This window comes from Drosophila mauritiana, chromosome 2R, assembly GCF_004382145.1.
Source record: "Drosophila mauritiana strain mau12 chromosome 2R, ASM438214v1, whole genome shotgun sequence".
Taxonomy (NCBI): Eukaryota; Metazoa; Arthropoda; class Insecta; order Diptera; family Drosophilidae; genus Drosophila; species Drosophila mauritiana.
This window is the reverse complement of record NC_046668.1, coordinates 19,665,669-19,692,841: the sequence shown is the minus strand read 5'-3', so window position 1 is coordinate 19,692,841 and position 27,173 is coordinate 19,665,669. Positions and strand designations below refer to the sequence as shown.

The window sequence follows — 27,173 nt, the reverse complement described above, 5'->3', positions numbered from 1 at the left end:
TATAATAAACATATTGTGCTAGTATTATTTTAAGGTATTACTATAAGCATGTTATTTTGTTAAAAACTTTAGAATGCTAATTGTTTGTGCTTCAACCCCAGAAAAGTCCCCTTATCGCTAAAAAAATCACGGCAAAGTGCGAGCCCCCAAAAGGCGAAGCGCCAACGAGGCCCCAATTCTCTGCTGCTGCGCTGCTTCGACTTCGGCTCCGCTCGGCTCGGCGACACCGACAACGAGACCGACACGAAGGCCAGCCCGAACGCAGACGAGCGTTTTCTCAGTTTTCTCAGCGTTTTTTCCGCCTTCAGTGCTCAGTTCAACTTTAGCTGCGCACGCGAGCGGTGCGGTTTTCCAGAAGCGCTCGAGAGTGGCTCGAAATTGTTAATTGCTGGCCAGGAAAATCCCTCAGCCGAACAAAAAGGGGAAAACTCGCGCGCGATTTTCACGTTCGCCGATTCACACGCGACGACGATCGCTACAAAATACGCAGTCCGAACGCAATCCAAATAGAAAACAACATAAACGAATTTGAAGCTTGTTATCAACGCGACTCTGAAGCTTAATGCGGGGCTTAGCTTGATTTTCTGATATTCCGACTTGTGCGACTTTCTGTTATTCTGATTTTCTGCGTGAGCTAATGCGTCGTTTTCCACCGACACTGGCTGGCAGCGTTTTCCAGTGGGTCCGGCGAATTGGCGCGCAATTTCATTGAATTGCATTGAATTGAATGCGAATTGCAATTGCGGCACGGCGCGAAATTGAACCTTTGACAGCGCGCACACAACGTGGCGTATGCGTAATCTGTGGCAAGCGAATCGAAGTACTCGCAATCAAATTGAAATTGAAATGCAAATGTAAATCGAAATGGAAATGGGAATTGAAATGAAAGGCGCGCGCCGGCTCAAATAAATTATGCGCCAGTGAGTTCTAAGTGCTTCGTCTCTTTCCAAACGCGCTGTGGCCTCTCTTTTTCGCGTGGAAATACATACGTAAAAAAGTAATACAAGTAAAAAATAGACCCAAGCCCTGGCAATTGAAAATGCGATTTATATCGGTTCGAGTGGCAGCAACAACAGCAACAACTGGACGACCACAGCAACAACAAGAGGCGAACTGATGATCGCTGGCAACATGTCAAGCATAATTAATTTTCGATTCCGCCGATTTCTTGCCACCAGCAGCAGCAGCAGCAGTAGAAGCACCTCATCTGGAAATCTGGAAGTGTAATTACGGGTAAACTTTGCGTCTTTACTTTTTCCTTTGTAATTAATCTTTGCCTCTCCCTGATTCCCCGATTCCCTGATTCCGAGATTCCCCGATTCTTTGTTGCTATAATGCCAAGTGCGATTTTGTTTTATTATAATGCGAAACATATAAACATTTCACTTATCTGTGTGTATCTGCGAACGTGTGTGCTATCTGCCTTTGTTGTTTCAACATTTTGCGAAAATTGTTTAATTGTTTGGTTTCTATTATCACATTTGGCACTCGCTCTCGCCGCTCTCTTGATTTCCTTCGAATTGATTGCTGCCGAGCATTAAAAGTTTTAAAATCGAAATCAAAAGCGGATCAAGTGGCGAATAAGCAAACATATGTTTGAGTGTCCGGCAATTAATTGAGAACATTTGCATAGCATTTTGTATGGCGGAAATCGCAGTTGGCTTTAATTGCCCGACAGCCTGATAAATCCAATTCGAAAACCATTGAGGCGTTCTAAGTGAGCATTTCGAGTGTGTAGAGCGACTTTAAGCCGCTTAACAGCCACCAACTAAGTGAGCGATTAAACAAAGTGCCGCGGATCGGCTGCATGAGCACAAAACAACTTATCTGTTGCCGGGCATGAGTCAGCGGTGATACATATTGTTTAACCAATTAGTAACGATGTGTCAAATATCACCAGGTGATATATAGATATATAAGCTGGCCAACTGTCAGGCTGCAAAGCTGATAAATCACTGCTGCAGCTGCTGCTGCTGCAACGGCAACTTGCAACTGCAGCCGAAACTCCAATTGCAGCGAGAATTGTCACTAAGCTAATCGCAGGCCATTTCCTGTATTACCCTCATCGAGCCATAAAAAGTGCCATCGGTTGGTGGACGGGGCCACAAATGGGGAATACAATAAACTGGCTCATTAGGAGGACAGTCTGCCAGAAGGACACCAAAACAAATTACGACTCCTGGGGCAATGAAGACACAAACCGAAACGCAAACATAAGAGCCAATAAAGTATGCACAGAAAGAAATATTATTTAAGTAATACATCCAGGTACTTTTCTATTTGGTTTATCAAATATACTATCTTTTGTTTCGTATTTCGAACATACAACATACTTCTAATATCTTATTAGTTTTAACGTATTTTCTTTCGCCACATTCTTCATTTATCTCTGTGTAAATAACACTGGTAATAACTGCTCTTTGCAGGGGGGACTGCAATTGGGATTGGGATTGGGATACGTTTGGGGGCGGGGCAGGGAGTAAGCCAAAGCTACATGGGTTAATACGAATGTACGCCGGCATGTCCATGAAACGTCCATAGAACAGACGTCTGACTAGCAGTTCGCGTACTGGGCTAAACTGGCGACACACCAGCCCATGGATGACAGTCCCCATTCCCATTCGGCGTCCCCAAGCCTCCCATCCTTGAGTTACCCAAACCAATCCCCGATCCTCCCAACCCTCAGTTCCAGTGGCAGAGACAAACGGACGGACTTTCCCGTACTGCCTAGGTGTCGCTTTTTGTTGTTGTTTCTGTTCGCTTTATAATAAAAATGCAACCATACCAGTTTTGCCAACTGACAACTGGCATACACAGGCGGCGGGGCCAACTCGTTTGCCCCTTCTGTCCACCGACCAACATCAACATCAACAATAACAACTGCAACTACAACTACGAACTGCATGTGAATTTGGTTTCAAAAAAAAAACTATGTGTTTATACCCTTGGATCAAGGGTAATTGAAGTGGATGATGTTGTTTGCTTGGCACGAGTTGGGACAGAAAGTAGTTTTTACAAGTTTTGAAGTTAGAAAGTCCTTTGGAAGGAGTGAATCTTTTGGGTTTGAGAAGGGCATGATAACTAACTTGCATCTAGTAACTTGCCGACAGCATACCGAATCTTAAAATGATTTATTTTCCAATTTAATTTGCTCTGCGTTATCTTAGATTCTTCAAGTAATACTAAGGGTTCTAAAGGACTTACAAGCTTCTATCCTTCAAGATTCTGCTTTCCAGGGTATTCCCTGTTCGGATACATTAGGGTACGATTCGGGTTGCGACTCTCTCTCGCTCCCGCTGGCCACGTTCACGCACCTGTCCAAGCGCAGCAGAGCCAGGCGGTCTGCGATCCGCGATCTGGGGTCTGCAATCTTGGGGGATTCGGTTCTGCTCCACACACGGGACTCTCGAGCCGACCGATCTGCAATCCGCACGCTCACCTGGAGAGGCGAACAGCCAGTGCAACTGGTGGCTTTGCAGGTCTTTTTGTTTGTTTGTTTGCTGCACTTGATTATGCTGTCGAGGGGGGTGGGTGGACGGGGGTGAAGGGGGGACTGCGGTCTGCAACACTGCCTGCATAATAATAATCCACCAATTAAAATATGATCGCATAATAACTCGACACTCGCGCGTCTGCTTATGATTTATGGTTCAGCTGGTTCGGCCAGCGACTTTTAACTTATTTATAGAGATGGTCCAGCTATAGAGAACCCATTCCCCGATCCCCATTCTCCAATCCCGATTCCCGTTCTACGAGAAGAATTCTTCTAGTGGGGTAATTGTGTGGCTGCGACTACTTTTTCCGCCGCTTGTTCTTCGGCTCTCCGCATACTTTTGCATTCGCTTAAAGGTAAATTGCTGTCGCCAAGCGCCAGACGATATAGGAGACACCCCTCGCCACCCATGTATGCGCCCCCCTCCTGCCCCCCGCCCGCTTCAAAGCCCCCGATTCAAAAACCCCCTTTTTTTGACAAGCCGGCTTGGCTCGTTTCGTTTTGGCAAAACCCAAAACAGAAGACCAAAGAGCGAGCGAAAAAAGAAGACTGAGAAGCAAAAAGCAAAACATTTGATACGCCCCCCCTAGCGCCAAATGCCCCCCGAACGTCCCGCCTTGTGACACCGCCTGTCCGACTGTTGCTTCTAATAAATAATTTTAAATGCTGACTACAAAACGAAACCGAACGGGCGGAGCGCAGTGAAGTGAAGTTTAAGTGTAACCCAATAGCCAAGTCGCGTTCTTAATTGCCTGCGTGGGATGTGGGGCTGTGGGACATGTTGCTGCCGAACGGCTAGCTAGCTGCTTGCTGTCTGCCGCGGCAAGATGTTGCAGCTGTGCAAAGTGGGCCAGGCCAAGTGCCCAAGTGCCCACTACTGGTGGGCTTCGAAAGGCACTGGTGGGTCCAAGTCCACAGTCTTGACACACGCATTCGGGGGTAGTTTCTCCGTCTGCCAGCCTCTGTTTTCCATTTTCATTTCCATTTCCCCCGTTAGATGGATAGCTTATGACGTCAGCCTCTTTGTCGCCATATGTCTAGGCCCACACGCACGCACCCCACACACATACAAGCTCACCCGTAAGCTGCCGGGAAAAAGCATGCGTCATCGCAGCGTCTGTCGATTGCAATTTCACCAGCCCCCCCAATAGCGATTCCATGGGAATCCAGTCAAGGGATGTATGGGGACCCACTCTCTGCGTCACACCAACAAAAGAATGATAATTTCGCCATGACACGCAACGCAAACACTCGCACACACACACACACTCACAAAGAGCCACAGAGCAATTTCCCTTTTTGTTGTACAATCACAGAAACTAATTAATATTTGCAGAACAATACACGGCTAATAAAAATTCCTCCGATAAGATATTAAAAATAGACAATTGCCCCGTATTCCACCATCCGTATCTGCGCATTCTGGTTGTGCCAGACTAAACGGCGTGTACTTGGCGATTAGTCGAGTATTTCGAGGGGTAATAAAGCACACTTTGGAAGGGGTAAATAGTGTTGTATACGTAAGATATAAATATATTGGTAAAACTTCAAGTTTAGCTCTCATAGTTTGTTATTCGCATTGCAAAGATAAACAGCTCGCTTGAACATAATTTAGTAGTATATTGATTTTCTAAGCCCCTAGGATACACAATCCTTCCGCCAAGTTTAGCACAAAGTTATTTCACTTATAAATAGAGCTTCCAGATCTAAAGTTAAACTTATGTGGAACGGGGAAATCAAAGTTTTCAGACTTTGTACCAGTACCCTCTATTCACCTACCACCCAACTTCCCTTTCTGCTGCGCTGCCTCATGCAGAAATAAACTAGATTACTAATACGCCGTGTTGTGCCACATTGTGCTCGGGTTATTTACAGTCAGCAATTGCAACAATTTACTCAGTGCAGCCAGACAAAATGGCGGCACTGGCAGTGCATGTGTATTGGTGTGTGTGCGTGTGTGTGTGCAACCTCGCTGACAGCATTTGGTGCGTGCCATTTAACTTGACAAGCTCATTTGTTGCAATAGCAAACACAGCAACAGCCAGCTGTACATATGCCAAGCCAGCAAAAAACGAACATTTGTTTACAATATTTATTTATTTACTAACATTCATTCCCATTGGCCTGGCAGGCAGTCCGATTCGACAATGTCGGCCGCGTTTTGGCAGCGGAATCAGCAATTCGCCGCGAGAACAAACAATTTCAATTGTCGGTGCCATACTCGCATATGCGAGCTCGTAGCAGCATGAAGCTATCTATAGCCATATGTTCGCTACCAGGGGGCGCTGGTAATGGGAGTAGTAAAGCACCTTGATAACAGCGCTCGTGTGGCGCTTGGCTCCACCGACCATAAATCCCGCAAATCGCCAGCCGCAATCCGAAGTCGGGGCTGCAATATCCATCTTTTGTCCGAGTGCGATGGGGGTTTAGATGAGCAATTTGTAGTCGCAATTTCACACAAATTATGCAGATGGCACAGAGAATCCCCAAGCTTTTAGTTTCTCGCTGCTCCGCTCATTTGTATGTAAATGTATTAATGTGCATTTATGTATTTCCTATGCAAAGTCCACGAAAACTTGTAAAAAAATCGGAGGACAACAAAACACTGAGATGCCCATAAAAATGGAAGCAAAATTTGTGATAATCATATGTTAATTTCAAATCAACGCTGACGTTCATGTTTCTGCTCCCGGAACACCAATCATAAACAGACTAATTTATATGAGTTTGGCAGGCCTCAACTCCTGAACGTCAATAATAATAAAGGCAAAAAACAAACTGAATGCTTATGAGATATAAGACCGTATTTCTTTGAAAACTGAGGGAAACTGCGCTTCAAGTCACGGAAAAACTATTAACTAGTTTGTAAACACTACGAAGGGTAAATAGTCCTTCTGCGCTGTCAAAGATCGATCTGTTTATTAGCTTCGACTTGTCACCAGAATTTGGAACAGCTAAGATTTGAACTGGCATTGTTGCCGTAATTGAATTAGCACCTACGGGCCAACTGCTGCCCGTCTTTGTGGCAGGTTCAACGTCACGACACCGAACTAATCGACAAATAAACAAGCCGACAATCAAAGCGCTCGAAGCTGATCAAGTGCAACTGCACTGGACTGCGAGAGTTGTCACACGGTGCCCCTTTTTCCCCGCTGATTGCATGTCACAGTCGAGCACTGAAATCGTAGAGCCAAGATATATGGGCACATCAACGTGAATTAACAGACACATTAACCGATAACCGATCTTCAAACACGAAACACGGACGCACAGAACGAAAGACTCTGGCAACGAACTCACAACGAAAGACTCTAGAAACGAACTGCGAAGCGAAGAAGAGGAAGAAACGGAAGTCTAGACTGCTACAGCGGCGAACTGAATCACGACTGCGGAATGTAGTGTGCCATATGCACGGCCCCTCCGATCGCATCACAGCCCGCATATAGAGGTAATATTTTTTATGGCCATATCAAATTTCAAGCAGCAGCAGAACGGAGAAACACAGCGAAATATCGTCAGGAGAATCATTTCGAGTCGAGCAAAATGGAACGGATCGCCACAGAACTGAGCAGGACAGAACAGAACTGGCTGTGGCGCCCAAGTGTTAACCCCGGCACCTGTGCCATTCAACTCCCTTTCGGCCAACACCCCTCCCGGCCATCAGAATTGTCTTGGCCACAAAGCAGAACTGAAAATATTCAAACAATTCGCATTTGCGTGCTAATCAATAAATTTGCCTGTGAAAACCATTTTGATTGCTTGTATCAAGCGAAACTTGTAAGCAATATAGTGCAGATTGATAGCCGACGGTGGAATACCCTTCACACAAGTCATAATTGCACTTAATATTTCGAACAATTTCAAATTTATAAATGCACTTTAGATGAATCGATTGGAGGTAACATAAAATCTGAAACCTTTTATAAAGAACATTCCATCAAGTCGTGTCTATAACATGTATGAAACTCAATAAAAGTGAGACTTCTGTTTATCCGGTTCATATGAGAAATCGTTATGTTTGATAACAGTTCCCGAGAATTTGTATATTTTTTCTGCCATTTTCGGAGATTGTCGTTAAACAAATGTGCCAGAAGCGGCTACCAATTCACAACAACAACCAAAATATCATAAAATCGGGTTCCGCACGTCACTCGCTGGAATTCCCGTAAATCGTCTGCTCAAATTTGTTGCTTGCTGTTGTTGTTGTTTTTTGTCTGTTTTTTGTTTGGTCCGTTGGCTGGTTGTTTCTAAAAAATTGTTTACAGCTATACAGCCTCATATTCGGCCAATAAATCCGGTTTCCTTTCGTACAAAACAAAAAGAAGGCAACGAATATTTTGTATACGTAGTGTTTTGATTAACTTTCGCCTAAATAATTGCACAATAAAAAATTGTCTGGAATTTCATTTGACGTTGTTGTTTTGATCGCATTTTTTTTTAGCTCTGCACATAAGTTCGACTTTGGATTGCACAGTGTTTCCCCCCATAGGACAAAAATAAAAATAAAAATAATATCCTTATTATTTTTATATTATATTATCAATAAAAATCCTTATAAATCGACATTACTTTGCAATGTTTTATTTATAGTTGCAGATGTTAGTATGTAGTTGCAGATGTTTTTTGTTTATGTTTGCTATCTTACGTTGGAGGTTTCGTTATGTCCATTTCCACTTAACGTACTCGGACCCGTACTGGTGATGATTTTTCCATACTTTCCATTTTCCATTGGATCCATACTAAGACTTCATTTCAAACTGATCGTTCATATGACAGCTATATGATATAGTGCTCCGATCTGGCTGATCTTTTCATATAATTTTGCACTTTGCTACTTGCTAAGTTTCAAGTGTCTACCTCAACTAGATGTATTTTCGGCCGCTTTCCCCATACAATGGGAACTACTGTGAATTGGTACCAAACATATATATGTACATAGATACTCACACACGCAATGCCAAGCTGTGTCTGTGCATCAATTAATTGTACTGTTCGGCTATTTATAGATTTTGCGGTAAATTCGCTAATAATACTCAAATTTCAAGAGGCCAGCACCCGGCACTCTAACGCCCATGCCCCCCTGGCCCATTAAGTCCCCCACCATATTTGAACCGAGTTTATTAATAATTTGCAAGCCGAACCGAACCCAATGAGCAGTTAAGAATAATAAAAATCGCTTTATATGATCCATGATTCATGGCCACGACAACTCCGTGCAGAGACTTCGATGGGTCTTATATGGGCACATCAACGTGAATTAACAGACACATTAACCGATAACCGATCTTCAAACACGAAACACGGACGCACAGAACGAAAGACTCTGGCAACGAACTCACAACGAAAGACTCTAGAAACGAACTGCGAAGCGAAGAAGAGGAAGAAACGGAAGTCTAGACTGCTACAGCGGCGAACTGAATCACGACTGCGGAATGTAGTGTGCCATATGCACGGCCCCTCCGATCGCATCACAGCCCGCATATAGAGGTAATATTTTTTATGGCCATATCAAATTTCAAGCAGCAGCAGAACGGAGAAACACAGCGAAATATCGTCAGGAGAATCATTTCGAGTCGAGCAAAATGGAACGGATCGCCACAGAACTGAGCAGGACAGAACAGAACTGGCTGTGGCGCCCAAGTGTTAACCCCGGCACCTGTGCCATTCAACTCCCTTTCGGCCAACACCCCTCCCGGCCATCAGAATTGTCTTGGCCACAAAGCAGAACTGAAAATATTCAAACAATTCGCATTTGCGTGCTAATCAATAAATTTGCCTGTGAAAACCATTTTGATTGCTTGTATCAAGCGAAACTTGTAAGCAATATAGTGCAGATTGATAGCCGACGGTGGAATACCCTTCACACAAGTCATAATTGCACTTAATATTTCGAACAATTTCAAATTTATAAATGCACTTTAGATGAATCGATTGGAGGTAACATAAAATCTGAAACCTTTTATAAAGAACATTCCATCAAGTCGTGTCTATAACATGTATGAAACTCAATAAAAGTGAGACTTCTGTTTATCCGGTTCATATGAGAAATCGTTATGTTTGATAACAGTTCCCGAGAATTTGTATATTTTTTCTGCCATTTTCGGAGATTGTCGTTAAACAAATGTGCCAGAAGCGGCTACCAATTCACAACAACAACCAAAATATCATAAAATCGGGTTCCGCACGTCACTCGCTGGAATTCCCGTAAATCGTCTGCTCAAATTTGTTGCTTGCTGTTGTTGTTGTTTTTTGTCTGTTTTTTGTTTGGTCCGTTGGCTGGTTGTTTCTAAAAAATTGTTTACAGCTATACAGCCTCATATTCGGCCAATAAATCCGGTTTCCTTTCGTACAAAACAAAAAGAAGGCAACGAATATTTTGTATACGTAGTGTTTTGATTAACTTTCGCCTAAATAATTGCACAATAAAAAATTGTCTGGAATTTCATTTGACGTTGTTGTTTTGATCGCATTTTTTTTTAGCTCTGCACATAAGTTCGACTTTGGATTGCACAGTGTTTCCCCCCATAGGACAAAAATAAAAATAAAAATAATATCCTTATTATTTTTATATTATATTATCAATAAAAATCCTTATAAATCGACATTACTTTGCAATGTTTTATTTATAGTTGCAGATGTTAGTATGTAGTTGCAGATGTTTTTTGTTTATGTTTGCTATCTTACGTTGGAGGTTTCGTTATGTCCATTTCCACTTAACGTACTCGGACCCGTACTGGTGATGATTTTTCCATACTTTCCATTTTCCATTGGATCCATACTAAGACTTCATTTCAAACTGATCGTTCATATGACAGCTATATGATATAGTGCTCCGATCTGGCTGATCTTTTCATATAATTTTGCACTTTGCTACTTGCTAAGTTTCAAGTGTCTACCTCAACTAGATGTATTTTCGGCCGCTTTCCCCATACAATGGGAACTACTGTGAATTGGTACCAAACATATATATGTACATAGATACTCACACACGCAATGCCAAGCTGTGTCTGTGCATCAATTAATTGTACTGTTCGGCTATTTATAGATTTTGCGGTAAATTCGCTAATAATACTCAAATTTCAAGAGGCCAGCACCCGGCACTCTAACGCCCATGCCCCCCTGGCCCATTAAGTCCCCCACCATATTTGAACCGAGTTTATTAATAATTTGCAAGCCGAACCGAACCCAATGAGCAGTTAAGAATAATAAAAATCGCTTTATATGATCCATGATTCATGGCCACGACAACTCCGTGCAGAGACTTCGATGGGTCTTATATGGCCAGGAATCGGCCAAGATTCTGGGGTGACTAATCGGCCGGCGAGGGATCGCATCTGATCGGATTGGAGTAATCTGGTGGCGGTCCCAAAAACGGCACCGAGTTAAATGGCTTATGCTGATTGGCCGAGCAATAAACAGATGATCGAAATATGTCCACAAAACCATAAATAGAGATTTTTTAGATTTCAAATTATGAATATACATTTTTTTTGTATTGGGCTGCAAACATTTCCAGATTGGGCAATTGAATGAAACGAAGCTTTGGGTCTCCATTTGATCTTAACGCTTTTATATTCCCACTGCAAAAACTGTCTTCTAACTCGATTTAAACCTCTATTAATTAAAACTTGTTTCAATCAAGCAATTAATATTAATTTAGCTTTACCCAATATCTATTTTTAATTGAGCCATATGCACTTGATTTATTATACTTTAAGGAACATTCAACTTTAGAAATTATTAAAGATATGAATATTTTCAGGCAACTTCAGGGTAATAAATATTTATATTTATTTAATTCAAATGGCAGTTAAAGAAAACTTGTCCCAATCAAACATTTCAGTTAATTAGCAAGTCTTCAAATAATATTTGCTAGGAAAGCTTTTAAATTAAACTTAAATCGAACACTTATTGTAAACAAATTGTAAGTAGGCAAGCTCATTTGATAGAAAATATATATTTATATAAAGGAAACGAATGTTTTAAAATCAAATTTTTTCAATTGAAAACTCTCGTATGAAAACTTATTTAATTAAACCATATGATGTGTGACTTTTATGGAGCACTTCTTCCGGCACATTTGGGCTCGGCTCGACTCGACTCAGTTCTGTTCTGTTTCATTCGCTTGGCAATGATTCGAACGCTATTAAAATCGCATTACCCCATCGGATTGATGGTCCGGAGGGAGCGGGGGACAGGACCAGTTTGAGGTCGGTCTTCACTGTGGTCCTGGCACTCCGCAGTTGGGCTGGGCCCCATCGATGAAGCCGATGATGATGATGATGATGGCTAATAGCTTTGTTAGCTTTTATACGTTTGTCTGGCTTGTGACTTTATTATGTCGTTCGGTGCATTCGTTTCTTTTTCGTTACCCCTCCCAAACTCCCCGTCATTCGAAATTGGTTAACTCTTGTCTTGTTGTTGGCCCATTGTCTTGGGCAATCGTCAACGTCATGGGCCTTGTCTTCATTTGCTGGGCTGCAGCTGTAATCGGTTTGGGATTGGGTTTTGGGTTTGGGCTTTCGTTTGGGTTTCGGTTTCTGTCAGATGGAATTGTACCAAATAAAGCTGCGTCTTGCCCCGAAGGGCCTGGCATTTGACAAATGTGCGTTTTTAGCCATCTCATTGTTGTGGCAAACAGACTTCAATATGCAAATACATTGAAATTAGTTGCCAGGCGGCGATCGGAATCAGCGGGGAGCTTGCTATCCGGCTATCCGAATCGAGGCTGGAGTCGTGTCTTGTAGTTGGCCCGTGGAATTTGCATGATTTGCCAAAGTCTCTGGCGCTCGGGCTCTTTTTTTTATTTTGGCGCCGCTTGCGGGGGATTACGACTGATCTGGGGGCTTAATGGCCATGCGGCTGTAGGTTGTAAGTCGCTGGCATTCCGCTGTTAATTGAATTAAGCCAGCGACATGGTCCACTCCGAAGGTAATTGGCAGGAGGCAGGAGGCAGGCCGGCCGGGCCGTTCAGTGCTTTTAAGTGGAATTCGCGATGGCGAGAGTGTGATAAGGCCGCAGACGGAGGATGGTCTTTCTGCGAGGAGTATACATATACCCATACCTATACCTATACCACCGATCATTAGAGGCTCCGTCTAGACGCCGTCTGCGTGCCATGCGTAACCCTTTTGGGGAGTCGAAAAGCCAGAACTTAGGGCCAGAACCGGGCAGAACAGAACCCTAACCAATTTTCTGCAGCTCAAGTGCAACCCCGAGCTCGGTTAATTGCCCTGGCCTTGTCGGTTGGGTTGACGCCATGTCGGGAACCATTAGAAACCCCATCCAGCCAGCTAGCCAGCCAGCCCATAATCACTGGCCCTTGGCCGGCGGGCACTTTAATTGGCACGACATCGCCGTCGCCGTCGCCGTCTAAGTCTGAGTCTGAGTCATGTAATGCCGCCCGATTGGGCCACAATTACACACATTACATAGATCTTAGGAACTGGACCTCAAATTAGGTGCCTGCTAATTCCCACTATTGCTGTGATCGATCGGCTATTTTGGGATCAAGTTAAGGCCGCAGTTCCAGTCGCGCGGCATCCGACTTCTCAGATTTCTCAACTCATTCACTCAATCGCACATTAACCCCGCGCCTGAAAGACCAACTGATTTGGCGATTTTGAAATTGCGTACACTGCACACATGTGGCACGATCACCATCGCCATGGGCATTAAAATATGAACAATGAACCCACACACGATAAGCCGAGAACCCAGGCGATCCAATTGAAATCAACTCTCGAGCTTCGCGGGCCCTTGACCAAAATCAAGAATCGTATTTGGAATGGCAGAAGATGAAGAGTGCTCTTCAATGGAGGCGATGGGGAAACCACGGCGACATTGAAGCTCACAGTTACATAATCGGCGAGAAAAACTGAAAACTGCGACTCGCTTCTTCCGCAGCGCAGAAAGTACTCGATGGCGATTAATTTAGAGGCCACTTTGTCAAAGTCATCTAATTCTTGTGCTCGAACAAAGAACCCACTTCCCAGAAACAGCCAGATGAAATAATGTGTAGAGCTTGTAACGAACGGCAACTACACTATATATAGAGTACTTCCCACTTTTCATTTGCATTGTCCTTGTCAACTGACGCCTGACAAATTGCACCTAATCGCACCACTTGGAAGCGATCGTCACGTAGTCAACCGCTGCACTCGCCAATCCTCGCCTGTGTGTGCTCCGTTATCAAGTGCAGAAATTAACATATTATTCAGAGGTCTTAATACTTACGTACGTATGTAGTCCAGTGTGAGCTTAGGTCTTATCAGGTCGGCGAGTGTGACAAATATCAATGAATGGGGGTACATCGGGAGTAAACACGCCAAGTTCGCCAGAACTTGGAGAAATAGGTTCAATCACGTGAATAAAACTTGTTCTATACATTATATTGAGATATATCTGCATAGTAACCCAGGATGTTTTCATAGGGTATCCACAGTTCCATAAGCATCCCATCCCATATATATAAACACTTGTTCGCATGCCGCTGACATTTGTTAGGTCAAGCACCGATTTGGGCCGTCCAATCCAATCTCTCTTTCGAAGCGCTCCCGATCGCCGCTGGGTGTGTCACCCGATCTCCGATTGGGAATCGAGCCCTGGGTCTGGGGATTAAGCCGGGGATTGGGATTAGCGCTTAGTGATTCACAGAGATTTGTATCCGCATTTGGTGCGTTCGGCGTTTGCTTGGCGCCACTTTGAAGCGGCCACAAATCAATAAAACATCAAACAAGAAAACAAATAACCCACAGAGGGAGGCTGAACAACAGCAACATCGTTGGCGAAAATCACGGCGCTGTGCTGGTCCAAGACAAATAATAAAATATTATGCGCCATCGAAATTAATTATAACTCAAACAAGCATTACAATATTCCCTGGCTGGCGCCAGCCCGTCAAAGATCATTAACATTTTTATGATCCGCCAGTATTCGAACAAAGAGCCACCTCACATAAGGCTCGTATCTGTTGTTACCTGAGCCACCAACACGCGCAACCCGACGGATACACACACATGTAGATACAAATACGTTTAGATACACGGATACACGCACCCATAAAGCGCAAAACTAATAATGTCCAGGTTGTCTTAACACCTCCCAAAAAGGGGCGTGGCGAGGGCTGCTCTGATGATTCGCAGAATTCGAACGGCGCCGCTATCTCTATCCATGTATATGGCCGCATCTTGGGTTCCGGGCAGGGCAGGAGTCATAAAACCCAAAACGGGATGATTTACTGCACTGGCCGAAATCTTTCAACCTGGGCGGCAAGTGCTTTGCACTCTCCACAAAATTGAAAATTGAACACCAGTTGTTGCACAGAGACACACACACTCGCACACTGACAAACACAAATCGGTTCTAAATTTAATTTGAACAACAAAGTTGTAGGTACAAATTGGTACAAGACACCTGCAGAATATCCAAACAAATCTATTTTCGCCCGCTGCGCTGTTATTTTTAAACTAACCGGCTTGATCGTGATCTTTCTCCACCCAAACACAATTTCTTTCCAGTCATAATTCACGCGAGCCGCAGCCACAGCAACAAAGAATAATAATTCGGAGAGCCGAGCATTTAACGAGAAGTGCGCAGAGGAAAAACTAATAGAGATTTCCGCGAATATCGATCGATTGTGAAAATGTGTTGCCAATCAAGTGGCCAGTGGAAATTTCCTGCGCAGCAGCCTCGAAAATCATCGGCGCCAAGGCGGCGCCACCCGGGATTTCGCCCACGCAACCAGCTCCTGATCCTCATCGCAGTCCTGCTGGCCCTGCTGCAAGGACGAACAGTGGACGCCGGGGCGGGAGATAGTCTATCAGGTGAGTGATCAAGTAGTTTGTAGATACTTACACTTAAAGATACATATATGTATATCCCACCTAAGGAAGTTACCTTCAAAATGGTTATAATTGCTACTAAACATACATGGTTGTTACCTAGTTTTTAGCGTATTTCTTAGATACTTATTGAAAAGGTTTTAATGTTTCAAAAAAGTACAATTCCCTGAATTTTTTCTCTACTCGAAAAAAGTACTTTCACTATCATTTGAAGATCATTTCTAATTTGATAATTGTGTTATCACTTTTTTTTGGCCATAAATTTCGAACCCGATCCGATCGTAAAACTTTCAACTAACCTTGACGAAGATCAACATTCCAGACCGCTTGAAAGCCATATTCCAAAAATGTGTAGATCTAAGCGGCTTGCCAGACTTACTGCAGCTTATGACTATGAATCACGGATTTTAGCTGATTTTTACGAGCTTATAACAGCTTTAACTGCCGAGCAATATGATCGGTTATAGAGTTATTTCGATCGCTTTTCTACGGAACTATTTTACGATTTTCAGCTGAGTCAGCCTGGCTTCTCAGCCTTTCACCTGGCGTTGTTTTTTATATTAATTGCAAATCTATCACAAAGAAATCTCGAAGTAAACAAATATGATCAAAACTCATAGATTTAAAGAAATTCATAGGTGTACCTTAGCATGTAACTAAAAATAGCTGAAAGTAAAGGCTGCAGATAGAAAATTCAGATTAAAGATTTAAGAACTTTCGAAAGTTCTTTTTTTCAATATTTTTTTACTTTAAAAGTTTGAAATGTACTATTACTTATACAGCTTATTAATTTAAATGGACACTTTTAATTCTCTGCGAACACGTGGCTCCGTCTCCCGCTCCTCTCAGCCCCACCACCCCCAGCACTCCCCTTTAACCCCTCCCTGCTGCCCTTCACCTCCAAGTCACTGGCGCTTAATCGGCGTCTGTGATTAATCGGCGAGCGTTTGTTAATGTGTGGAGGGGGGGATGGGGCGGCTCTAATCGAGGGGGTGGTCAGCGGCATTAGCTACTGACTGAGCATATTCAAGCGCCGTCTGTGTCGCCAACACTGGAACGATTTTATATTCGCTGTTTTCGTCTGCGCTCCTCTAAAAAACACAATTTGAGTGGGTTTTTTATGGGTTTTCGAGTGTGTTAAATGTAAATAAAAAGCGAATAAATTAGATATATTGCAATGCCGATATCGGGTTACTTGAACCAAGTTCATTAACTGTTCTAGTCGAAAAGAGAAAGGAATGTAGAAAGTCTCCCGGCGGCGAACATGATATTTGTTTTTTATTTCGACAGAGGAAATTTCCAATTGATTTTGAAAATGGGAAAAAAACAGTTGTAGTGCTGCGGGGCAAAGCAGTGGGAAATCAGCAGGACACAATCAAATAACAGGAAAGGGTGGACCAAAAACAACAATCATCCGAGGTCCAGAATCAAAGAACAAAGCGAACCAAAAACAAACAAGCGACCAAATTACACAGATTGTTTCTGGGGATGGGGCAGGGGTAGGGGTGAGGCGATCAAGTAGGATGAACCTCGATAATAACCCAGAATAAAACAAAGTCCTAAAGCCGCCCACAGAGATCCCAAGACCCAGGAAGATGGAGTCGTGGAGAACCAGAAGGTGGCTCGGTTACACCAAGAATAATCTAGGGGTTAATTCTCTGATAATTCATCAAATATTCCCAATTTTGTTCTTTCTAAAGATTTACATATTTAACAGATGTCACTTATTATAACATTAGAGTTCATAAACAACATTTAAAAGTAAGAAATTTAAAGTAATAACACACATTTGTTTTAAGTGTAGCGCCGGCGTCTTCATTTATTGCCCTTAACAGCGGGCGAGAGCGAGAAGGAGGAAGTGTGTGTCTGTGTGTGTTTATCAGCACATTGCAGGTGGTCCTCGCATTTCAGGAGGAGGAGGAAGAAGAAGAGCGGGCTCAGCCTGCTGGGATCGTGTCTCTCCCACTCCCTCACACCCGCAATAAGTTACCTGCCTTTCCGTCTCGCTCTACCTCGACGTTTCCGTTTACCTTTTCTTGCCCCATTGTTATGATTGTTGTTGTTGTTGTTGGGGCAACATGTTTAACATGCAACGCTTGGCTACTTTTGACTTAAGCGCCACCAAAAGGGAGAAGGTAAAAAGCAAACAAAGTGGCAACTACAACAGATTGAGGCAGAAGGGTACTTACACTGAGGAAAATAATTTTTCATTTATAGTCAGATAAATAGTTAGAAATTGATTATAAATATACGAATGCACTTCTTCGTGTAAGATACAAGGTTAATAGAACATATCATCTGGAAAGATCACCAAGAACTCGAACGAAAAAGATATTTCTGCCCAGGGGCACATATCCTTGATACAATTTTTCACCGTGTAGAGTAAACACGCTTGTACACACACACACACGTATGTACATTAATCCAGAGGCCTAATCTCATTGACCTGCAGAGGGAGATCAGATTGAGATGCGCAAGTGGACGAGGTGCGGTGGGTGAGGGCGAGTCCATTTTGGGTCACGTGGTCGGATAAGATCTCGGTCGGTGGGCAATTTCCGGCGTTTGTACATGCAATGAATCGTCTTGTTTGTGTTTATTTGGTATTATTGCATCAAGAGTCAACGTCAGAGGCAGGAAATGCCGTGGGTGGGGTCGAGGTCGTGGTCGGGGTCCGAGAGTGCACTATACTCACTACCTAAGCCCACTCCACATAGGCACATCATTAATCCAAGCTCCAATTCTCTTTTACAGGCGTCCGGCAATCCTGCTCGAATGAGGGAGAAGAAGTCCAACTGAAGAACCAGCCGCAGATTTTCACCTGCTTCAAGTGCGAATGCCAGGTGAGTCGACTCGAGAATTGCTTGCCACTTTAATTTCGCATTTATACCGACTCCTCTTGCCCCCCACTCCCCTCCCTTCTTAAAGGCTCCACAGATCCTTGCCAAGTTGGCGAGTGGAGCTGCTTTTTGGCCTCGATAAAAGTCACTTAAAGCGAAATGAAACGAAATGAAATAGCATAAACACGCTTGCTAAAATAAATCTCTTGTACTCGCCTTGTACTCGCTTCTTCCCGCCCTTTCTTGCCTCTATCTGTCTCGCTCTCAGCATGGGACGACGCCAGGGTCCAGCCAGCAGGACATTCAGACTCTTGTCATTGCAGCAACATCCTTGCGGCCTGCCAAAATGAAAAATACCGAAAATGCTTGGAATATTTCAAGCAGATTACCAGTCGACGCTCGACCATTTGGTTTAGTTGTGAGGCGAAGAAGTTTAAACAAATTAAACAAGGCTTTAAGTTAGAATGTTCTTCAAGTTTCATTATTTCTAAAACACAAATGCTAGAAATATTATAAAGTCTATGGCCTGAAATAATGCTCTGTGTAGCAGGAAAAGAGTGTGAAGCAGCTGAAGATATTTGCCGGAATCTGTCGGAATGTTTGAGTATGTTTGCATTTGTTTGGCTTCGCCTCTTCCTCTTGCCAGTCTGCGTCCCTCTCTCTCTCACACACTCTCTCTCTTTCCCTCTGGTAAATTTTTTATGATCCAAGGTCGTCAAACGGGTTTCGCGCCGTCATCCGCCGTGTGGGACGGGTATCACGGGCACCACGGGCATCGGCATTGGCAAGGGTATTCGATCTCGGCACTCGATCGTTTGACAAACACTTGGCGCCGCCGCCGTGATTTTTCGTCGCCAGCAGCCGATCAGCCCCTCTCTTTCACCCAGCAGCCCGCCATCTCTTTCCCTTTCTGTCGCGGCTCAAACGGCGGCTTCGTGTCGTCATTAAGCGAGCGCGTGCTCATCTGTCTGATGGATGAAAAGAGAGTGGTCGAAAGGGGCACAGGTGGAGGTGGCTGGAGGTGGAAGGGGATGCGGGCAGGGTTGTCAACACGCAGCGAAAGTATGTAGAAATTGTAGAATGAATTCAAATTCAATAGAGTTTGATATTGAGCTTATTCCTAAGTTATTATATTCGACCACTTGTGGCTAAGAAGTACTTAACTAAATGACTTGGTTAACTTTAGTTTAATATAGTAGTCTCCCCAGAATTCTTTCACTGTATTGCTGTCGTGAACCTGCTGCTAATTTAGCGCTAAGCGCTGCTAAACGCCGCTGCTCCAATTTGAGCGGCAAGCGTTCAGGCTGGCGCCGACCGATCAATCGCAGCGATCCAAGCTCGAAACGATCCATGCGATCCAAGCGATCCAACCGATCGATCGATCGATCGGCGCTGAATCTTTTTTCGCCTGCGGCTGAGCTTCGCTTCGTTGTTGTTGTTATTATTTCCATTGTTGCCGCTGTCGTCGTCGTCAAGTGGGCGTAACCGAAATTAAAAAGCAGCAGAAAAATCAGCGGGGGGAGCGACAAAAAAAAAACAAGCAAAAGCCGCAAAAAAAGATACGATACTGGCGCCACCTTACTGGGAAGGCGCCAACGGTGTATAACCGTCTCTTTCCGCGCATTTCTGCATCTCTGTCGCACGCGCTGGGGATTCGTCGCGCGGACGCATTAAAAGTTCATGAAATCGAATTCGACCCGTGGTGTTCGAGGCGATTTCTCTTAGATTCGATTTCTCTTAAGGCCCCAAATCGCAACGCTGCCGGCCAGTGGAGCGTGCAAGTTGTTAAGCTGTAATCGGGATCGGCTTGAACGCATAAAGCCGATAAATAATGCGCGCTTACTGGGCTCCCGTAATGTAAATCTGTCTGGGAATAACCAGCCATTTAAGTCGAAACTTTACGACGCGCGTTTATTGTCTAAATAAACATATATGTATGCATAGAAAGGACTTGGAAATCGTCAGGGAAATTCAGAGGAAATTGTACTCCTTCCCCTCACCGAAAAGGACACAAATTTCCGCTTTATGCGAATATTATGCTGAATCCGCTGAATTCGCGCTTAATGGCTTATGATTTAAACGATTTTCGGGGCGGAGGATACCCTTGAGCAGGACTTTTATGTGGATTTGCAAATTAAATTCTTGTGCGCTGGAAATGGGTAAACATGTGATTAGAGGACACAGTCGGTGATTGATAAATATTAACTAGACGCTGGGAATTAATATTAATGCAAAATGTACAAAGTTAGTTAGTGGATGTGGGATTATTTATAGCATTTTTACTTCACTTCTGTATTAATATTAATAAGGGATTTACGATCGCCAGGGGCAAATCAGCAAATTGGAATCATTAGAGCTCTTTTAGTGTGCATAACTTTAACTAAATAAATTCACTCTTGCCAATATGGAATTCTAGAGCACGGGCAAACCAGATTTGGCCAAATATTTTCATACAGGTCTGCCAACTCCTTTCCATTCCTGCAAATTCTTGGGCAAACCGTTCGAGGCCCAAAGCGAATTTCGATTCCGATTCCGATGCCAAGTCCAATTCCGATGCCAATTTGAGCCGTAGCCCACAAGTGACAAAATACACATGACCATAAAACCACAAGACTGCCATTACCATATTCACTCCGCGTCTAGAGCGGCAGACTCGCCTCCAAGCTGGCCAACTAAACTCCGAGATGGCCAGCAGAAAGAGAGGCTCCGATGTAGATGGAGATGGCGATGGAGACAGAGACGGTGTTAAAACCGATCATGTTTTGTCAAACGCAAGGTCGTTAGAGGCCGTTTGCAAATGTGGTTCTGCCACTGTGGCAAACACACTCTCGCACACTCGGACCCACCGAGCTTGTTGTTGCTGCCGTCGACTGCCGCTGGGCAAGATCGAAAACAACAACATCCATGCCCACCACTCACCATCATCCACTGCTACTTAGCAGCAGCTCGGGTTGCCATCGTGGCGCCTTTGGCTTTGGCAATCTTTCGCAGAAAAATGCCTCGACTTTCATGTTGGCTGGGCATATTTCTATACCGGTTCCCGATTAGAAAGAAAGAATTCCGAAGCATAAACAGCTGGATGCGAGTTGGTCGAAACTCTGGACGGATTTCGAGAGCACGTGAACTTTGATCCGTGAGATACGACGAGCGATTACGGTGATATTCAATCTGTCAGCTTACTGCATTTCAAGAAATGCACTGAGAACAATTGTCGCAGAATTTTTTAATTGCTTAACAGTTTTTTTTATTACAAAATATAGTTGTGGAATTTCAGAAAGAAGGAAAGACAACGATACCAGTTAGTTCGAAAATCAGCTCGACCTTTACTTCAGATCATTTTGTTTTTCGTGTGAAAATGGGGAAAGGCGCAGGGGGGGATGGGGATGGGGGAGTTACGACAATGCCGCACTAAAGTGCCATTAAAATTCCAACTAACAACTGCCATTAAAACTAATACGATGATAAACATCTCGCAGCCAGCGACTGCGACTGCGACCGAGACTCTCGAGATTTTCATTTTCATAACAATTGCAAATTTTGCACGTTGCGGCCCCATCCAAATTGAGATCCAATCTGGTTTGCTTGCACTAAATTATAGGCACACACAGATACGCGAATACTCCACACATTGTTCAGAGCAACTGCATACAAATTAGTGAAATATTTTGCCTGTTTTTGGTCGACATCTATCTAGATTTATAGATACATTTACAATTAGTGGCGGCTCCGGCTTCGACTCGAGCTCTATTATTACGGCACCGGCTGGATCTGAATCTGAATTGGAATCTCAATCTGGCTTTAACCTGTCACAGCCAGCAGCTGTTCCACTGCCTCCACTCAAGGGTTAAAGTTAAAGGCAACACCAACAGAAACAGCAACGGCAATTGCAATAGCAATTGCACAAGCCGGCCAAGTTGCAACAGTTTGACTTATGATCGACATCAATTGCAATGCGCCCCGCTGCAGCTGTCAGCATGTCGTTAACACAGCCAAATGGCTAGAAAATCCAGATGCATAGATACGCGCATATAAATATATGTATATATGTATATCTGAGCCGATTTGGTGCCGCTTACCTGTGGGCAGGCAATCAGCCGAGGGATCAACTAACGAGCTGCAAAGAGGGCGCGGGGCTGTTGGTCTTAAGGATAAATTACTGCAGCATAAATTAGACGACTTTGCATAATCCCAGCTCATTTTCCACCACCTTGACTCACAGAGAACACACTCAAAGCAATTCAAAGTATATGAAAAGCGAAGGGAAATCCCTTAGATTCCTCTCTAGCTATTAGGTAACCCCGAATGAAGTACAAGTCAAGCCAATCGCCACCACGCCCAAAGTCAATTCCACTTAAGGTCAGAGTTCAAAGCTTCAGTGAGCAATCGCAATTTCGAAAGCAATTGCTGGGCTGTAAATCAGGTGGAGGTGTGTTTTATGGGTGCGAAGGTGGAGACAGTTGTGCACTGGCCAATCATCAGCAGCTCGGCTGCATCTTTCACTTGGCTGAGCGCATTTGTGCACATTGCTCATACGACTCGTGGCACGGATAAAACAACTCTATTCTAACACTAATGCAATGTGCTTCATTTCATATTTACAGAACGGATTCGTGAATTGCCGAGATACTTGTCCACCAGTCAATGACTGTTACATTCTGGATAAGTCGAATGGAACTTGCTGCCGCAGGTGCAAGGGTAAGTCAATATATATCCTTTCCATATTAGAGTTGTGAGATACCCAAGATAAAAGCAAGTCATTGAAGAAGCATTGATTTATCTACGTTTGTGTCATTCCCCAGGTTGCTCTTTTCGTGGCATGTCGTATGAGAGTGGCTCGGAGTGGAGCGATCCGGAGGATCCCTGCAAGACGTACAAGTGCGTGGCCACCGTGGTCACCGAGACGATCCAGAAGTGCTACTCGCAGTGCGACAACAACCAGTTACAGCCACCGCGACCGGGCGAATGCTGTCCCACCTGTCAAGGTGAGTCTTCTGGCCAACTCGATTAGATCCAGACCAGTCCGCGTCCCCAGTAGCATCACTCACTAAAATTAGCCAAAGATTCCGCTAATGCCTCATAATCGTTAGACAATAGAGAGCCCATCCAGATGGACAGACGTTGCTGCGATGCTCTACCAACGGGTATGCCCAGTGCAGCATAAAATATGTTAAAATCTTTCGAAATTCATAATGGCCAGAGGGAAAAGAAGGCCTATAGGCATTGCCCAACGCAAAGTAGATCATCGCAGATAGTGCCAGCATATTTATGTCTCTATTACCAAAATGATTTATTCATGGGCCCCATCTGCCGCGATCAAATCTCCGGTGATCTGCTGCTCAGATCCGTTGATCTGTTCTCCGCGACGTGGCTGTTATTGTTGGCTCCGCTTATTTATGGGCTTTAAATTGTCTATTAAGGCGACAATGTCGCCCCGCATATTCGCATTGCGTTCGCGGCTGAGCAAACAAAAGCAACACATCGAATCTGGGGGCCCTCCTATGACGCTGCCTATGCAAATGCGTTAGATGCCGCTTGGAAACCCGTTTCGCCTTGTGGAAAATTTCTTGGCCCGTGGCCAAGCAAATCAAACCCAACTAAATCATAAGTGTCTGATGGCTAATGTCTGATGTCTAATGTCTAATGTCTAGTGTCTAGTGTCTTATATCTAATATCTGATGGGATTGCCATGTCGCTTTCAGGTTGCAAGATCAACGGACAGACGGTGGCCGAGGGCCACGAGGTGGACGCCTCCATCGACGACCGCTGTCTGGTCTGCCAGTGCCGCGGGACGCAGTTGACCTGCTCCAAGAAGACCTGCCCGGTGCTACCATGTCCCATGTCCAAGCAGATCAAGCGGCCGGACGAGTGCTGTCCGCGCTGCCCGCAGAACCACAGTTTTCTACCTGTTCCAGGTGAGTTGTCATGGGTAATAATTAATATTTCAACATCTTGGCTTATGTTTCTCTTAAAGTGTATAATTTTATTTAAGAATTTTATGCAAACGAAAAACTGAGGGACTTAAAAAATACAATTAACAAAGCAATAAATTCCAAAAATAATTTAAAAAAAGCGTGATATATTAGCGGGTTATTTATAAAGACTTGATATACATATGCACAGGTATACAGAATACCAAAAATAAATATTTTTACTTTTGACTAATTCACATTAATTCGAAGTATTTTAGATATTATTACATATTTCGAAATTAAAGTTACTTAAGTCTTATTGTATGAAAATATAAACTAAATATATATATTCATTTTTCTTTTGCCAGGCAAATGCCTCTTCAACAAAAGCGTTTACCCCGAGAAGACGCAGTTTATGCCGGACAGGTGTACGAACTGCACCTGCCTGAACGGCACCTCCGTGTGCCAGCGACCCACCTGCCCGATCTTGGAGTGCGCTCCCGAGTTCCAGGAGCCGGATGGCTGCTGTCCACGTTGCGCGGTGGCCGAAGTGCGGAGCGAGTGCAGCTTGGATGGGATCGTGTACCAGAACAACGAAACGTGGGACATGGGACCGTGTCGCAGCTGCCGGTGCAATGGTGGAACCATCCGGTGTGCCCAGATGCGCTGTCCGGCGGTCAAGTGCCGGGCGAACGAGGAACTGAAGCAGCCGCCAGGGGAATGCTGCAAGCGGTGCGTGGAGACGGCCGGCACGTGCACCGTCTTCGGGGATCCGCACTTCCGCACCTTCGACGGCAAGTTCTTCAGCTTCCAGGGCAGCTGCAAGTACCTCCTGGCGTCCGACTGTATGGGCAAAACCTTTCACATCCGGCTGACGAACGAGGGACGCGGCACGCGGCGTGCCAGCTGGGCCAAAACAGTGACCCTAAGTCTGCGAAACTTGAAGGTCAATCTCGGCCAGCGAATGCGGGTCAAGGTAAATGGAACCAGGGTAACGTTGCCCTACTTCGTTGTAGCCGGTGGCCAGAACGTGACGATTGAGCGCTTGGCCGACGGAGGAGCGGTGATGCTGAGATCGGAAATGGGCTTGACCCTGGAGTGGAATGGAGCTGGCTTCCTGCAGGTTTCGGTGCCGGCGAAATTCAAGAAAAGACTGTGTGGTCTGTGTGGCAACTTCAACGGCAGTTCGCGGGACGATCTCACGGGGAAGGATGGACGGAGCCACGGGGACGACGAGGTCTGGCACTTTGCCAATTCCTGGAAGGTGGGTGGCCCCAAGTCCTGTTCCCGCAAGCGTGAATTCCTGGCTGCCACGCCCACCTGCGACAAGCGCAAATCGAACTTCTACTGCCACCCACTGAGTGTTCCCGCGCTCTTCGGCGAGTGCAACGAGCGGCTGAATCCGGAGAACTACAAGGCCGCCTGCCGGATGGACGTGTGTGAGTGTCCATCGGGCGACTGTCACTGCGACAGCTTTGCGGCGTACGCCCACGAGTGCCGGCGACTCGGAGTACAGCTGCCGGACTGGAGGAGCGCCACCAATTGCCCCGCAGGCTGGCGTCGCAATGCCACGTTGTCCAGCTTCAAGGGCAACCAGTTCTACGGCGATCCCAGTTTCAGCCGGATGAAGGGTCGGCGACAGAAGAACCACCAGCTGCGACTGCAGCTGCAGCAGGAGCAGCAGCAGCGGAGCAAACAGGGCCAGAAGGGGCGGCACAAGCCGGGTGGCCACAACCAGCTGGACAGGCAGGGCCACAACGGTCTGGACAAGGATCAGCTGCAGAAGGAGTTCATCCTGAAGCATGTGCCCAGCAGTTTCCTCTATCCGCGTGCGCCGGATCGCACGCCGCCGCCCCTCCACTAAGTTAGTCGTCCGTTTAACCTTAGTTACCCATTTAGTTACTACACACACACACTCACATTCATGAGCACGCCCATCCACACAGACACTCTCGCAGTGGGGGCCGCCATCCATAGCATACTTTTAGAGGCCCCCAAAAGTGCGGGAGAGCGTGGGGAAAACCTAGTTGAATTCGCTCCCATGACAGCCAGGCCACAGTATTAAGCTGAACGTCCTCTGGAGTAGGCAGATATAGATAGTCCGGATATATATGCATACATATATGGTATTCAGACACACACACACACACATAGCATCGAAACTCATACTGTCGCCATTTTTGTGTAGCCTAAGTTTTATTTATTTTAGCTTTAGTAATGGAGTTTTATCCGGAGAGCCTGTTGTTTGTGTGCCTGTTTTGTATTTGTATTTGTATTTGTACTACTGTATGTGTGTTTCGTCGCTGCGCTAAACTAAACTGATCTAAAAACTAAACTATACTATAAACAATAACTACGAGTATGACTAAACCTAAGCTAAGCTTTAGCTAAGTGACTTAGAACCTAACGCAGTCCTAGCGAAAGTACTTGATAATGTTTGCTTAAAATTTAAGCTCTAGAAAGGACGAGGATGAGGACCTACCCAACTACTATGAGAATTGCACAACAGTATTTTTGCTTAGTTGAAACTTGAACGAGCCCAGCGCATCCCTAGAACTCAAGCCTACTTAACCAACTCGAAATTCCGCTTATCTCAAATTGCAAACGTAACCAACTTTTATCCAAACTGTGTTAATATTTATACAACTATCGCCAGCTAATTATGCACCTAACCGGCGGAAAGGGGAGACAGCTCTTTGCCATTTTTCGATTCTACAAATTAATCAAGTTTAAAGTTTAAAGTTTAATGTTAATGTAATGTACTATAATAACTCTTTATATACTACTTGTATGGCTGGAACTGTAAGTTTACGATATATTTGAATACCCAAAACATGAAGAAAGAAACAAAAAAAAAACAAAAACCAATGCAACAAATGCAAGTGGAAGAAATCAAATTAATATATATAAAAAAAAAAAAAACTATTACTCTTGTTTAATATCGGGAGGTTTTTTCAGAGTTAGGAAAACTGTTAGGAAAAAGGAAGATGTGCAACTTTTTTGGTTTCAGTAACTCACAAGATTCTTTAGATTTAGAAATCAAATCTATGAGTACTAAGTTAAACTATTATGTCCTGTTTGGTAAATCCAT

General features: G+C 44.5%; 1 protein-coding gene across 1 annotated transcript; it reads left to right on the top strand.

Moving 5' to 3' along the window:
- Nucleotides 1–315: 315 nt before the first annotated feature.
- On the top strand, nt 316–26,978 carry LOC117135921 (BMP-binding endothelial regulator protein). The gene is made up of 7 exons (XM_033296489.1): nt 316–1,233; nt 15,013–15,318; nt 18,088–18,176; nt 22,775–22,868; nt 22,973–23,155; nt 23,873–24,085; nt 24,451–26,978. Exons 2-7 carry the CDS (start codon nt 15,138–15,140, stop codon nt 25,944–25,946), a joined length of 2,256 nt encoding a protein of 751 aa, XP_033152380.1. The 5' UTR covers nt 316–1,233; nt 15,013–15,137; the 3' UTR covers nt 25,947–26,978.
- Nucleotides 26,979–27,173: the final 195 nt, after the last annotated feature.